Source organism: Salmo salar, chromosome ssa02 (assembly GCF_905237065.1).
Source record: "Salmo salar chromosome ssa02, Ssal_v3.1, whole genome shotgun sequence".
Lineage (NCBI taxonomy): Eukaryota > Metazoa > Chordata > Actinopteri > Salmoniformes > Salmonidae > Salmo > Salmo salar.
Window position 1 is genome coordinate 71,455,610 of NC_059443.1, and position 13,824 is coordinate 71,469,433.

Sequence of the window (13,824 nt, forward strand, 5' to 3'; positions counted from 1 at the left end):
GTGATATAATGGTCGCCTAGGCTACTGTGCTTTCTGTTCACTGAACATCACTGGCTGACGTGCTCCTCTGCGCGTTCGCTTTCTCTGCACCGCACACGAGAGGGTTTCTGATTGGTCTAGCGCGGCAGGAAGTCAGTCGGCATTATTTAGAAGGAGCTTTCAAGTTCACAACAGAACAGCCAGCCTAGGTAACCTCTCGAACCGAATCCTCATTTCATATCAGCCACGACACTACTGCGGGGATTTTCTCCGCATTTTACAACAATATTTTTGCTCTTAAATTCCCGAAAATACAGCGGAGGTCGATTCAAACGTCACGGATTCGAGATGGCTGCGTACAAATTGGTTCTGATCCGTCATGGAGAGAGCTGCTGGAACCAGGAGAACCGCTTCTGCGGATGGTTCGACGCGGAACTCAGTGAAACCGGGGAGCAGGAGGCGAAGAGAGGAGGACAGGCGCTAAAAGGTGTCCCGGTCTATAATGTATCTCTCTTTCGTTCTCTCATAGGATTAAGACGGGGCATGGAGGGCCATGGAGAGTTTTGCTGAGAGATAGTAGGGTAGGCTATTCCCGTTACGCAAGGCGCGGCTTGAGGAAACAGGTAGTTGTGTTACTGCGGCATTATCTAAACCATCACATGAAGGACTTGCCCGGTGGCATAATGTGAACTGTTATCAGCCCCTACAACCTGAAAGCATGTCTGTTCTCTCTGTAGTGTAGCTGGTCAAATTGAGGTTGTGTTAGGCTTATAGCCTAGCATTATCGCCTAGCCTGGATAGCCGAAAGCAGCTCGCCCCTGAAAAGAGGAAATAAGGGTGCATCTCAATAGTCTGAAGTGGACTCTTCCTCTCCTTGTCTCCTTTCCTTCACCTGCATAAGTAATATGGTGGTGATGGATGCCTACCAGCTATTTACTGTAACCTGTCATTCTTTCACCTCGGTACAGATGAAGGAAAGGAGATGAGGAAACCACTCGAGACTTAAGATGTTCCCACAAGTAAAGAACCATATGTGTACATCACTCCATGACGCACTCATGCCCCCCCCCCCGCACTCTCCTCCTCAGATGCTGGCTATGAGTTTGACGTGTGCTACACCTCAGTCCTGAAGAGAGCCATCCGGACTCTGTGGTTGGTCCTGGATGGGATCGACCAGATGTGGCTTCCTGTCCACCGCACCTGGCGCCTCAACGAGCGCCACTACGGAGGCCTGACGGGGCTCAACAAGGCGGAGACAGCGGAGAAGCACGGCGAGGCCCAGGTTAAGATCTGGAGGAGGAGCTATGACACCCCGCCTCCTCCCATGGAGGAGGAGCACAACTTCTACAACAACATCAGCCAGGTGAGCGGGATACATACACACACATACACACACACACGGGATGTGGATACAGAGGGGCACGCACGTACGCACACAGAGGTACACACACAGAAGCATGCACATAGAGGCATACACACATCTACAACATCACTGAACTCATATTCTGTGATTAGACACCATGGTGTCAGCCATACAGACCTGGGCTAACAGGCTTTGACTTTGCAGCACTAACCATCTCTTTCCTGCAGGACCGTCGCTATGGCGACCTGACGGAGGACCAGCTGCCGTCCTGTGAGAGCCTGAAGGACACTATTGCCCGAGCACTGCCCTTCTGGAACGACGAAATCGTGCCCCAAATCAAGGACGGGAAGAGGGTTCTCATCGCCGCCCACGGCAACAGTCTCAGAGGCATCGTCAAGCACCTGGAGGGTAGGTCATTAGTGGATGGATGGATGGATGGATAGAGAGAGAGAGAGAGAGCCCCCTCCTACATCTCAACGCTTACTCATGTTCCAGTGATTGTCATGCCAGATTAGTGGTGTTTTTCTGATTATTGTTGACTTGTTGTTCATTGTTATTTACCTCCAGGTATGTCAGAGGAGGCCATCGTGGAGTTGAACCTTCCTAGTGTTTAGTTGTATATGTTACTGATTATTCACTGATTGTTGTTATTGTTGGTGACTTCCAGGTATGTCAGAGGAGGCCATCATGGAGCTTAACCTGCCTACAGGGATCCCCATCCTGTATGAACTGGACAAGAACCTGAAGCCTGTAGGGCCCATGCAGTTCCTGGGAGACGAGGAGACGGTGAAGAAGGCCATGGAGGCTGTGGCTGCTCAGGGCAAGGCCAAGAAATAGACCCCCCCCCCCCCCCCGTGGTCAGAAGGCGTCGATGCGGCTAGAACATGTTATAATAATAATCACTCACACAGCGTGACATTACATTATCACGTCTACACGCAGACATACATACATACATACATAGGACACACACACACATTTCAAATACACACTCACACACATCACATTACACTATAGGTGGATTTGATAGGTCTTTGCTTTCCTGCACATATATTTTTCCTGCACATTGAGACATCAGTATTACACAGCCAATAGGAATCAGTAATACTGGATTGTACGGATCATCATAATATGAGTTCATCAAGCTCGTTTGAGTTGATCAAAGACACACAAGATAGGGACCAGCTAATAGGGTATTTACAGTATCCAAAAACACACAGGATAGGGACCAGCTAATAGGGTATTTACAGCATCCAACAACAGAATCAGGACCAGCGTGTAGAGTATTTATCTAAATGGGGAAAATGATAGTGTGCTTTCTACTGCCATGTAGTTTTGCACTGAGTAAACATTGACAGGCACTTTTGAAAAAGGAAACATTGAATCTCATTATTGTTGTAGCTCTACGGCAACAGTATGTTATGGTGGTTATTGTTTAAAGGGGCAGGCGGACCTGTTCTGTACTGTACTGCTGACCATAGAATTAGAACTGGTAGAACGGGCGTCCGCATTCAGGAGAGGTTCTATACCCCCTCCACTCATTCTAATTCCATGCTGCTGACCTGTGCTTAGTGTTCTGTGTGGAATAAATAAAGATTCATCTTATTATTTATGAGCTGTCAAATGACTGTGACCCTTGTCTGTTTCACAAGCTGCATATTTCTTGACTTGGCAGAGTTGAGCTGATTACATGTATGCTGGACTATTGAGCAATTTAGTGCTGGACTTGGACTGATATAGGTGCCAGTACTCATTTTGAGTGCCAGTACTGTTTATATATAGTTGCAGGAGCTCCACAATTATTTCCCCCCCCACCTTTATTTAACCAGGTATGCTAGTTGAGAACAAGTTCTCATTTGCAACTGCGACCTGGCCAAGATAAAGCAAAGCAGTTCGACACATACAACAACACAGAGTTACACATGGAATAAACAAACATACAATCAATAATACAGTAGAAAAATCTATATGCAGCATGTGCAAATGAGGTAGGATAAGAGACGTAAGGCAATAAATAGGCCATGGTGGCAAAGTAATTACAATATAGCAATTAAACACTGGAATGGTAGGATGTGCAGGAGATTCATGTGCAAGTTGAGATACTGGGATGCAAAGGAGCAAAATAAATAAATACAGTATGGGGATGAGGTAGATTGGATGGGCTATGTACAGGTGCAGTGATCTGTGAGCTGCTCTGACAGCTGGTGCTTAAAGCTAGTGAGGGAGGTAAGAGTCTCCAGCTTCAGGGGTTTTTGCAGTTCTAGTCATTGGCAGCAGAGAACTGGAAGGAGAGGCGGCCAAAGGAAGAATTGGCTTTGGGATGACCAGTGAGATATACCTGCTGGAGCGCATGCTACAGGTGGGTGCTGCTATGGTGACCAGTGAGCTGAGATAAGGCAGGGCTTTACCTAGCAGATACTTTTGTGCTAATATTCTGTAAGAGGTTCAGGAGCTCGGGCGGTAGAAAAATGTAGGTGCCGATACTCAGCTCCTGCCCAAGTCAAGCTCTGGAGCAATTACAACAAATGTGAGCCCTACAGCTGTTCTCTCCTCTTGCCTGTTAGTTTCTGTCTTACATGTCCGGCTGCACTATTTTCTAATTTGCTCTAAAACAAATACATTTCTATTGATGATACTGGATACACCTCTTGTTCTTTATTCCCCGTCTGCACTCATCTTAAATGAGAGTTCTGATGAGTTTAGCCAGAGTGTTGGTGAAGGAACGGAGAGAAGGTCACTTTAGACTTGATGCACTCAGAACCAGGACACGGATTTCATCCGGAAAGCCACAACAAAGATGGCGGACCAACCTTTCCGTCAAAGACTTGAGCTCAGGTCACATCCAATCGGCTTGCGTTCTTCTCGAAAACATGTCGCCCATGAAGCTGTGTGTTCCAGGTGAGTCTGAGATTACAAACGTTTCAACTGAGTTGATAACGGCATTCTTTAAACATTTGAGACCATTAGACAAATATGTTAGGCAATATGTTTTTGAAGGTTATATTGCTATTTATAGCACGGGAAAATGTGTGCTGTACCACCACCATGCTCGTTCACGTTCTAGCCTAGCTAGGTAGCTAACTAGCTCACATAGTCTATTTTACTGTTTTCTAGCTAACTAGTGAACTAACGTGACCTAATCTAGTGTATTTATTCCACAGTATCTGAAATACAAACGCAATGCATAGTCACTTGGTACAACGCATGACATCGTTTGCTAAATTACGAGTTTGTGAGGTCTAGTTAGCGATGTTGACTTTTAGGTACTTTTCAAGCCCATCACATTTTTTAAGTGCCCTGCCCACCGCCTCGGGGAGGAGCGAACGGGGAGCCCACTAATTCCAAGCGTTCCATCTCTTGTTGTGATCGACTCTACGTGCAAATGGCGAATTAACCCCGAGGACTTGGACTAAATGTCAACGAAATGTAAACTATAAGGGCAGGGATTTTATTTTGATTGTCGTTTGATATGCACATCTGTTTGACAGGAACTGGGACGAGACACTCTTGAGTGATTTAGCGATTCTGATTGTTTTTGTCAGACTGATTATATTCTACTATTGGAAATGTGACAGATCAGCTGGACTCTGTTTACACTAACCATGTCTCTCTCTACCTGTCTCTCTCTACCCATCTCTCTCTCCCTGTCTCTCTCTCCCTCTATGCGTGTGTCTCTCTCTCTCTTGCGTGTGCCTCTCTATGCATATGTGTGTTCTCTCTCTCTCTCTCTCTCTCTCTCTCTCTCTCTCTCTCTCTCTCTCTCTCTCTCTCTCTCTCTATGCCTGTGTGTGTGTGTTCAATCTCCCTGTGTGTGTTTACTTGTAATGACAGTTGTTGTCTTTCCTACCTTAGTTGAAAGCACCTACTGTAAGTCTCTCTGGATATCTGGAAAAAGTAAAAATGTTTCTCTCTCTGCATGTGTGTGTGCAGGTGATAGGCTATGCAGCACAGATGACTGTATGCCCGGTACTGGGGTGTACCTACGACACGGCTACATCTACTCCTCGCTAGCAGGCTACGTACTCAGGAAGAACGAAGGAGAGGAGGTGAGACCGGACGGGAGTACTAGGGTGTATTCATTAGTTGCAGAAATATCAACTTTAACCATTTGCAACAAAAACAAGTTTCTATTGGACAAATTCAGGTAGTTCAGTTCCGTTTGTTTCCTAGAGTAAACACTAAACAGCCAAACATTTTGCTACAGTCTGCCACTAATGAACACACCCCTGCTGCGCTGGTCTTTTAAGCATTAACATCCCTTGTCTTTTCTGACTAGCACGGATTATAGATGCAAGGATTTTAGGGTTTTGAGGGTTTTACTTCCTGTGACTGTGATATGTGGCTGTCTTACATTTTTTTACATTTGTTTTTACATTGTACTCATTTAGCAGACACTCTTATCCAGAGACACTTACAGTAGTGAGTGCATACATTTTCATACTGGTCCCTCGTGGGGATCAAACCTACAACCCTGGTGTTGCAAGCACCATGCTCTACCACCTGAGCTGCACGGGAACACCTACCTTAGTTGAAGAAAAACAACTGGAAATTGCACTGGAGAAGAGTGTCTGCTTTGGAATGACCCAAATGACCTTTAAACAATGCCACTTTATATAATGTTTACATACCCTACATTACTCATCTCATATGTATATACTGTACTCTATACCATCTACTGCATCTTGCTTATGCCGTTCGGCCATCACTCATTCATATATTTTTATGTACATATTCTTATTCATTCCTTTACACTTGTGTGTATAAGGTAGTTGTTGTGGAATTGTTATATTACTTGTTAGATATTACTGCACGGTCGGAACTAGAAGCACAAGCATTTCGCTACACTTGCATTAACACCTGCTAGCCATGTGTATGTGACAAATAACATTTGATTTGATGTAAATGTGATTTATGTGGTGTGATCAGAAGTGTGACGGGGAGGGACGATGAGAGGAGGTGAAAGGAGGGGATAAGAGGGGAGTGGCTGGTTTATTGGCATGGGGGGAAAGCAGTTGGGGCTGGGTTTGGGTGTGGGACTCATGTCAATGGTTATTTATTGTGTAACATTCCTGGAAGTAGAGAAACCACTCCAGGTTTGTTCACTTGGAACCCCTGAGGAATTATGCGGTGTTGTGGGAATGAAATGTAACATGTTCACACCTTAATCATTCCTTGTCTTTACATTGACACTTCAGTCGTGTGTGTGTGTGTGTGTGTGTGTGTGTGCAGCTACCAGTCATCTCGGTGGTGAGAGAAACCGAGGCTCAGCTACTACCAGATGTAGGAGCCATAGTCACCTGTAAGGTGAGGTTTGGAGAGCTCTTGACGTGCGTGTCAACTTTTTCTACACCCTGGTAGTTATTGTAGACCTACGTAGTGCTAAAAAGCTGTGCATATCACCTGGATTAAACCGGACAGAATAATTTTGAGGCTTGATAGATGAGGTGCTCTTGTCACTGATCCAAGCTCTCAACAATAGGTGTGTGTGTTTAACCTCACTTATAACAGCCCTGATCGGTCTCCCTTCCTGTCCAGGTGACCAGTATCAACCCCAGGTTTGCCAAGGTCCACATCCTCTACGTTGGTTCCACACCACTGAAGGACCGTTTTAGAGGAACCATCAGGTAACAGGGATTGTCTTATTACTGTTATTCTCATGGAGTGTCCCAAATGCCACTCTAGTCCCTATTTAGTGCACTACTTTTGACTGGGGTCCAAATGGCAACTTATGGGCTCTGGTCACAAGTAGTACACTACATAGGATGCCATTTGGGACTATATAGGGAACAGGATGCCATTTTGGGACTATATAGGGAACAGGATGCCATTTTGGGACTATATTGGGAACAGGATGCCATTTGGGACTATATAGGGAACAGGATGCCATTTGGGACTATATAGGGAACAGGATGCCATTTGGGACTATATAGGGAACAGGATGCCATTTGGGACTATATAGGGAACAGGATGCCATTTGGGACTATATAGGGAACAGGATGCCATTTGGGACTATATAGGGTGCCATTTGGGACTATATAGGGTGCCATTTGGGACTATATAGGGAATAGGGTGCCATAACCGTCAAAACTGTTGAAAACTAATCTACTGTTTACTTCACTAATATACACAGGAAAGAAGATGTACGAGCAACAGAAAAAGACAGGGTATGTTTTTGAATCAATCTATTGTGAAAATATCATGTTTGGTATCATATAGACCCATCTGTTACTGTTTGTCATGACGTCATACCATCTGTTACTGTTTGTCATGACGTCATACCATCTGTTACTGTTTGTCATGACGTCATACCATCTGTTACTGTTTGTCATGACGTCATACCATCTGTTACTGTTTGTCATGACGTCATACCATCTGTTACTGTTTGTCATGACGTCATACCATCTGTTACTGTTTGTCATGACGTCATACCATCTGTTACTGTTTGTCATGACGTCATACCATCTGTTACTGTTTGTCATGACGTCATACCATCTGTTACTGTTTGTCATGAAATATCATACCGTCTGTTGCTGTTTGTCGTGGCGTCATACCGTCTGTTGCTGTTTGTCGTGGCGTCATACCGTCTGTTGCTGTTTGTCGTGGCGTCATACCGTCTGTTGCTGTTTGTCGTGGCGTCATACCGTCTGTTGCTGTTTGTCGTGGCGTCATACCGTCTGTTGCTGTTTGTCGTGGCGTCATACCGTCTGTTGCTGTTTGTCATGGCGTCATACCGTCTGTTGCTGTTTGTCATGGCGTCATACCGTCTGTTGCTGTTTCTCATGGCATCATACCGTCTTGCTGTTTGTCATGGCGTCATACCGTCTGTTGCTGTTTGTCGTGGCGTCATACCGTCTGTTGCTGTTTGTCGTGGCGTCATACCGTCTGTTGCTGTTTGTCGTGGCGTCATACCGTCTGTTGCTGTTTGTCGTGGCGTCATACCGTCTGTTGCCGTTTCTCGTGGCGTCATACCGTCTGTTGCCGTTTCTCGTGGCGTCATACCGTCTGTTGCCGTTTCTCGTGGCGTCATACCGTCTGTTGCCGTTTCTCGTGGCGTCATACCGTCTGTTGCCGTTTCTCGTGGCGTCATACCGTCTGTTGCCGTTTCCCGTGGCGTCATACCGTCTGTTGCCGTTTGTCATGGCGTCATACCGTCTGTTGCTGTTTGTCATGGCGTCATACCGTCTGTTGCTGTTTGTCATGGCGTCATACCGTCTGTTGCTGTTTCTCATGGCGTCATACCGTCTGTTGCTGTTTCTCATGGCGTCATACCGTCTTGCTGTTTGTCATGGCGTCATACCGTCTGCTGTTTGTCATGGCGTCATACCGTCTGTTGCTGTTTGTCATGGCGTCATACCGTCTTAGCTCATTCTTGAATTGTAATAGACTGGGAACCACTATAACCTTTGACCTCTGTTGCAGGTGGAGACGTATAAAAGCTTCCGTCCTGGAGACATCGTCCTGGCTAAAGTCGTATCCTTCCATTTGACAGTCTTTCCAGTTCATTAACTAGGTAGTAACACAGGGACAGTCAACCAGTGACTGATATTGGGCTGGTTCTATTCCCTTAGTGCAGTGTAGCTTTCACCATATTCACAATTTGACATTTTTAAGCAATGTTAGAGATCAGCCAAACAGAACACACAAAACCACTGATCTACGAATCACCTTGCATCCCAAATAACTACTCATTATGTGATCAAGATGACTGATTCTGTGCCTTTCCAAGTGTTGTTCTTTAACCGCCTGACCCCCAGATCTCCCTGGGAGACGTCCAGTCCAACTACCTGTTGACCACAGCAGAGAACGAGCTGGGGGTGGTGGTAGCCCACAGTGAAGCAGGTAAGACTGGTCACATGACAACAACACTGCTGTTCTTAGCCCAGGGCTGTCCTTAACCCTAGGCTACCCTCCTTAACTTCTATGGGCTAGACGTCCCACCCTAGTCAACAGCCAGTGGAATCGCGTGGCACGAAATACAAATACCTGAAAAATGCTATAACTTCAATTTCTCAAACATATGACTATTTTACACAATTTTAAAGACAAGACTCTCGTTAATCTAACCACATTGTCCGATTTCAAAAAGGCTTTACAGCGAAAGCAAAACATTAGATTATGTCAAGAGAGTACCCTGCCAAAAATAATCACACAGCCATTTTCAAAGCAAGCATATATGTCACCAAAACCACAGCTAAATACAGCACTAACCTTTGATCTTCATCAGATGACACTCCTAGGACATTATGTTATACAATACATGCATGTTTTGTTCAATCAAGTTCATATTTATATCAAAAAACAGCTTTTTACATTAGCATGTGATGTTCAGAACTAGCATACCCACCGAAAGCTTCCGGTGAATTTACAAAATTACTCTAAGTACATAACAATTATTTTAAGAATTATAGATACAGAACTCCTTTATGCAAACGCTGTCAGATTTTAAAATAGCTTTTCGGCGAAAGCACATTTTGCAATATTCTGAGTACATAGCTCGCCCATCACAGGCTAGCTAATTTGACACCCACCAAGTTTGGGGCTCACTAAACTCAGAATTACTATTACAAAAATTGGATTACCTTTGCTGTTCTTCGTCAGAATGCACTCCCAGGACTTCTACTTCAACAACAAATGTTGTTTTGGTTCCAAATAATCCATAGTTATATCCAAATACCTCCGTTTTGTTCGTGCGTTCAGGTCACTATCCGAAGGATAACGCGCGAGCGCATTTCGTGACAAAAAATTTCAACATATTCCATTACCGTACTTAGAAGCATGTCAAACGCTGTTTAAAATCAATTTTTATGCTATTTTTCTCGTAAAATAGCGATAATATTCCAACCGGGCAACGTTGTATTCATTCAAACGCTGAAAGAATTTTTTTTTAGAAGTCTCGTGAACGCGCATCTCAGTCTCACTGTCCCCAGACTGACCACTCGCAAACAGAGCTACTGTACTTTGGCCAGAGACAGCAGACACCCCATTCCACTTTCTGGCGGCTTTAGAGAGCCAATTGAAGCCTTAAAATGTCACGTTACAGCACAGATGCAACAGAAGGAGAACACATTGTCAGACAGGGCACTTCCTGTATGGAATCTTCTCAGGGTTTTGACTGCCATATGAGTTCTGTTATACTCACAGACACCATTCAAACAGTTTTAAAAACGTTTGCGTGTTTTCTATCCAAATCTACTAATTATATGCATATTCTAGTTTCTGGGCAAGAGTAGTAACCAGTTTAAATCGGGTACGTTTTTTATCCGGCCGTGAAAATACTGCCCCCTAGCCCCAACAGGTTATTAACCTGTCTGGGAACCCCACCCTAGTCAACAGCCAGTGTGATCGCGTCGCGCGAAATACAAATACCTCATAAATGCTACAACTTCAATTTCTCAAACATATGACTATTTTACACCATTTTATAGATACACCTCTCCTGAATCGAACCACGTTGTCCGATTTCCAAAAGGCTTTACAGCAAAAGCAAAACATTAGATTATGTCAGGAGAGTACCCAGCCAAAAAAAAAAATCACACTGCCATTTTCAAAGCAACTAGCATGCATCACAAATACCCAAAACACAGCTAAATGCAGCACTAACCTTTGACAATCTTCATCAGATGACACTCCTAGGACATCATGTTACACAATACATGCATTTTTTGTTCGATAAAGTTCATATTTATATATAAAAACAGCATTTTACATCGGCGCGTGATGTTCAGAAAATATTTTCCCTCAAATGCTTCCGGTGAATGAGCGCTACAATTTACAAAATTACTATTCGAAAACATTGTTAAAATTTAATATTGTCATTCATAGAATTATAGATTAACATCTCGTGAATGCAACTGCATTGCCAGATTTAAAAAGAACTTTACTGGGAAATCACACTTTGCAATAAACGAGGTGTTATGCTCAGAAAAATAGGCTAGGCGATACAGATTAGTGAAAATACTGCCCCCTAGCCCCAACAGGTTAACACAACCCTTGGTTAACTGAAACCAACTGACACTTTTGTCAAGTAGTACATTTCTGTTTCCCTCCTCTCAGGAGCCCAGGTGGTGTCTGTCAGTAGTATATTTCTGTTTCTCCTCTCAGGAGCCCAGGTGGTGTCTATCAGTAGTATATTTCTGTTTCCCTCCTCTCAGGAGCCCAGGTGGTGTCTATCAGTAGTATATTTCTGTTTCCCTCCTCTCAGGAGCCCAGGTGGTGTCTATCAGTAGTATATTTCTGTTTCTCCTATCAGGAGCCCAGGTGGTGTCTATCAGTAGTATATTTCTGTTTCTCCTCTCAGGAGCCCAGATGGTACCTATCAGCTGGTGTGAGATGCAGTGCCCGCGGACGCACGCCAAAGAGTTCCGCAAGGTGGCCAGGGTGCAACCTGAGTACCTGCAGGCCTGAGCAGGGACCAGCGGGCGGCGTGCACCCCTCACCTCTCCAGCCCCCCCGGCAGGGACCCCTTTCCCTTCCTCAAGGAACACACAGCTTCCCTATCTCTGAGACAAACACAATCACTCACACTTAGATTGTAAACAATGCATTGTGAGTACAAAGGACCAAAATATTGTAGAGGTCATGTACAGATGCTTGGACATGAGTCATTGATTTGACACACACCCACACAGAGCCTTATGTTCAGGGGGGGATACCTCAACACACACACAGAGCCTTATGTTCAGGGGGGGATACCTCGACACACACACACACACACAGAGCCTTATGTTAAGGGGGATACCTCAACAGTAGATTCCTCCCTCTACAACCTACAGCAAGGCAGCATTTTTTCCCCTCCTGGTTCTACAAGGCTACAGTAGAGGTGCAGGATTTTGTTCCAACCCAGCACTAGGACACCTGATTCAACTGATCACTGGGGCCTTGATTGGCTGAATTAGTCTCGTTAGTGATTGGCTGGAACAAAAGCCTGCACCCCATGTAGCCCTTTAGAAGCAGGAATAAATAGCACTGATCCGGGGTTACCTTCTGATCCGGGGTAACCTTCTGATCCCATACCCTTCTCCCTGAAGTGTGCTCTCATGTATCCCCCATGGATTTACTAGCATATGTCTTCCACCAGACCTTTCCTTTTAAATCCATGAGAGGTAGTGAATGAGTGCACACACCTGGGGAGACAGTCACCAGTATAGACAGGCCCAATTCCAAATCGACCCTTAAACCCTACACGCTAGTGAGTAGGGCTTGATTTGGGATTGGGCCTCAGACGGCTTACACTTGGGATGTTGAAGTAAAGCGCTGGAATTGAAACTGTCATTTTGTGGTGGCACCGTTTTTAAGACTCATACGACCACGTGGTCCTTTCTGCACCAAGTCAGAGAAATGGAGATGGCTTGTTGGTTTCTCTAAGAGTTGTTTCTTCTGTCGTTTCAAAACAATACTTGTTTCTTTGTCTCATTTCTTCCTGTACTTGTCAGCAGAGGCACATGTGTTTTTAAGAGTCAAATAAAGTGCATCATGTATGAACTACTCAACCTGTTCCAATGTTAGTTATTTACCAGGTTCATTTTAAAGATTTTTTTAAAATCCTTTATATAATAGAGCCCCAACTGACCATCATTCATAGATGTCCATTTGTTGACTGTGTGTAAACAATTCTATGCTGTTTAAATGTCTAATTGACAGCTTATCAACTGCCAGTGTTTATCATGTTATGTTCAGTTAAGGCATTAGTTGACTGTAATAGACTATTACCTATATAGTGCACTACAGGGCCCATAGGCTGCTGGTCAAAAGTAGTGCACTATGTAGGGTGCCATTCAGGATGCCAACAACCTCATATCATACAGCCAGGAAGCATCACATCATACTGGACCAGTCAGAAGGCAGAAACACACACAGCTCTGCTCTCATTGATACCACAGGTGGATAGGTGCAGCCTTATGTCACACAGTACTCATATACACTGAACAAAAATATAAATGTGTTGGTCCCATGTTTCATGAGCTTAAATAAAAGATCCCAGAAATGTTCCATACACACACAAATGTTATTTCTCTAATTGTGTACACTCTAAAATGTGTAGTTTTGTCACAGATATCTCAGTTTTGAGGGCGTGTGCAATTGGCATGCTGACTACAGGAATGTCCACTAGAGCTGTTGCCAAAGATTTGAATGTTCATTTTTCTACCATAAGCTGCCTCCAATGTCATTTTTGAGAATTTGGCAGTACATCCAACCAACCACAGACCTCGTGTAACCAAGCCAGCCCAGGACCTCGACGTTCAGTCTTCTTCACCTGCGGGATCGTCTGAGACCCTCCACCCAGACAGCAGATAAAACTGAGTATTTCTGTCTGTAATAAAGCCTTTTTGTGGGGAAATGCCCTTTCTGATTGGGTGGGCCTATGCCCATCCATGGCTGCACCCCTGCCCAGTCATGTGAAATCTATAGATTAGGGCCTAATGAATTTATTTGATTTCTTTATAACTGTAACTCATTAAAATCATTAATTGTTGCATTTATAT

General features: G+C 44.5%; 2 protein-coding genes across 6 annotated transcripts; both read left to right on the top strand.

Moving 5' to 3' along the window:
- The first annotated feature begins 17 nt into the window (after window positions 1-17).
- On the top strand, window positions 18-2,966 carry LOC123723769 (phosphoglycerate mutase 1). 3 transcript variants are annotated; one of them, XM_045709403.1, is made up of 5 exons: window positions 18-188; window positions 297-466; window positions 1,068-1,342; window positions 1,570-1,750; window positions 2,010-2,966. In XM_045709403.1, the coding sequence occupies exons 2-5, from the start codon at window positions 328-330 to the stop codon at window positions 2,177-2,179; spliced, it is 765 nt and encodes a 254-aa protein (XP_045565359.1). In that variant the 5' UTR covers window positions 18-188; window positions 297-327; the 3' UTR covers window positions 2,180-2,966. The 3 variants fall into 3 exon arrangements, with proteins under 3 accessions (XP_045565359.1, XP_045565369.1, XP_045565348.1); XM_045709413.1 differs by lacking the exon at window positions 2,010-2,966 and adding an exon at window positions 1,910-1,971 and having other exon boundaries at window positions 125-466; XM_045709392.1 differs by having other exon boundaries at window positions 126-466.
- A 1,143-nt stretch (window positions 2,967-4,109) lies between these two features.
- Window positions 4,110-12,831, top strand: exosc1 (exosome component 1). Of its 3 annotated transcripts, none has more exons than XM_045709424.1 (8): window positions 4,111-4,240; window positions 5,273-5,388; window positions 6,572-6,646; window positions 6,878-6,966; window positions 7,473-7,506; window positions 8,762-8,812; window positions 9,097-9,181; window positions 11,640-12,831. In XM_045709424.1, the coding sequence occupies exons 1-8, from the start codon at window positions 4,213-4,215 to the stop codon at window positions 11,744-11,746; spliced, it is 585 nt and encodes a 194-aa protein (XP_045565380.1). In that variant the 5' UTR covers window positions 4,111-4,212; the 3' UTR covers window positions 11,747-12,831. The 3 variants fall into 3 exon arrangements, with proteins under 3 accessions (XP_045565381.1, XP_045565380.1, XP_045565385.1); XM_045709429.1 differs by lacking the exon at window positions 4,111-4,240 and adding an exon at window positions 4,657-4,768; XM_045709425.1 differs by lacking the exon at window positions 6,572-6,646 and having other exon boundaries at window positions 4,110-4,240.
- Window positions 12,832-13,824: the final 993 nt, after the last annotated feature.

Bases quoted from the DNA above. Each gene is read 5' to 3' on its own strand.
- LOC123723769 (XM_045709403.1), top strand. From the start codon at position 328: ATGGCTGCGTACAAATTGGTTCTGATCCGTCATGGAGAGAGCTGCTGG. The intron at 467-1,067 runs GTGTCCCGGTCT...TCTCCTCCTCAG, and splicing joins AGGAGGACAGGCGCTAAAAG to ATGCTGGCTATGAGTTTGAC. The intron at 1,343-1,569 runs GTGAGCGGGATA...TCTTTCCTGCAG, and splicing joins TCTACAACAACATCAGCCAG to GACCGTCGCTATGGCGACCT.
- exosc1 (XM_045709424.1), top strand. From the start codon at position 4,213: ATGTCGCCCATGAAGCTGTGTGTTCCAG. The intron at 6,647-6,877 runs GTGAGGTTTGGA...CTTCCTGTCCAG, and splicing joins GAGCCATAGTCACCTGTAAG to GTGACCAGTATCAACCCCAG. The intron at 6,967-7,472 runs GTAACAGGGATT...TAATATACACAG, and splicing joins CGTTTTAGAGGAACCATCAG to GAAAGAAGATGTACGAGCAA.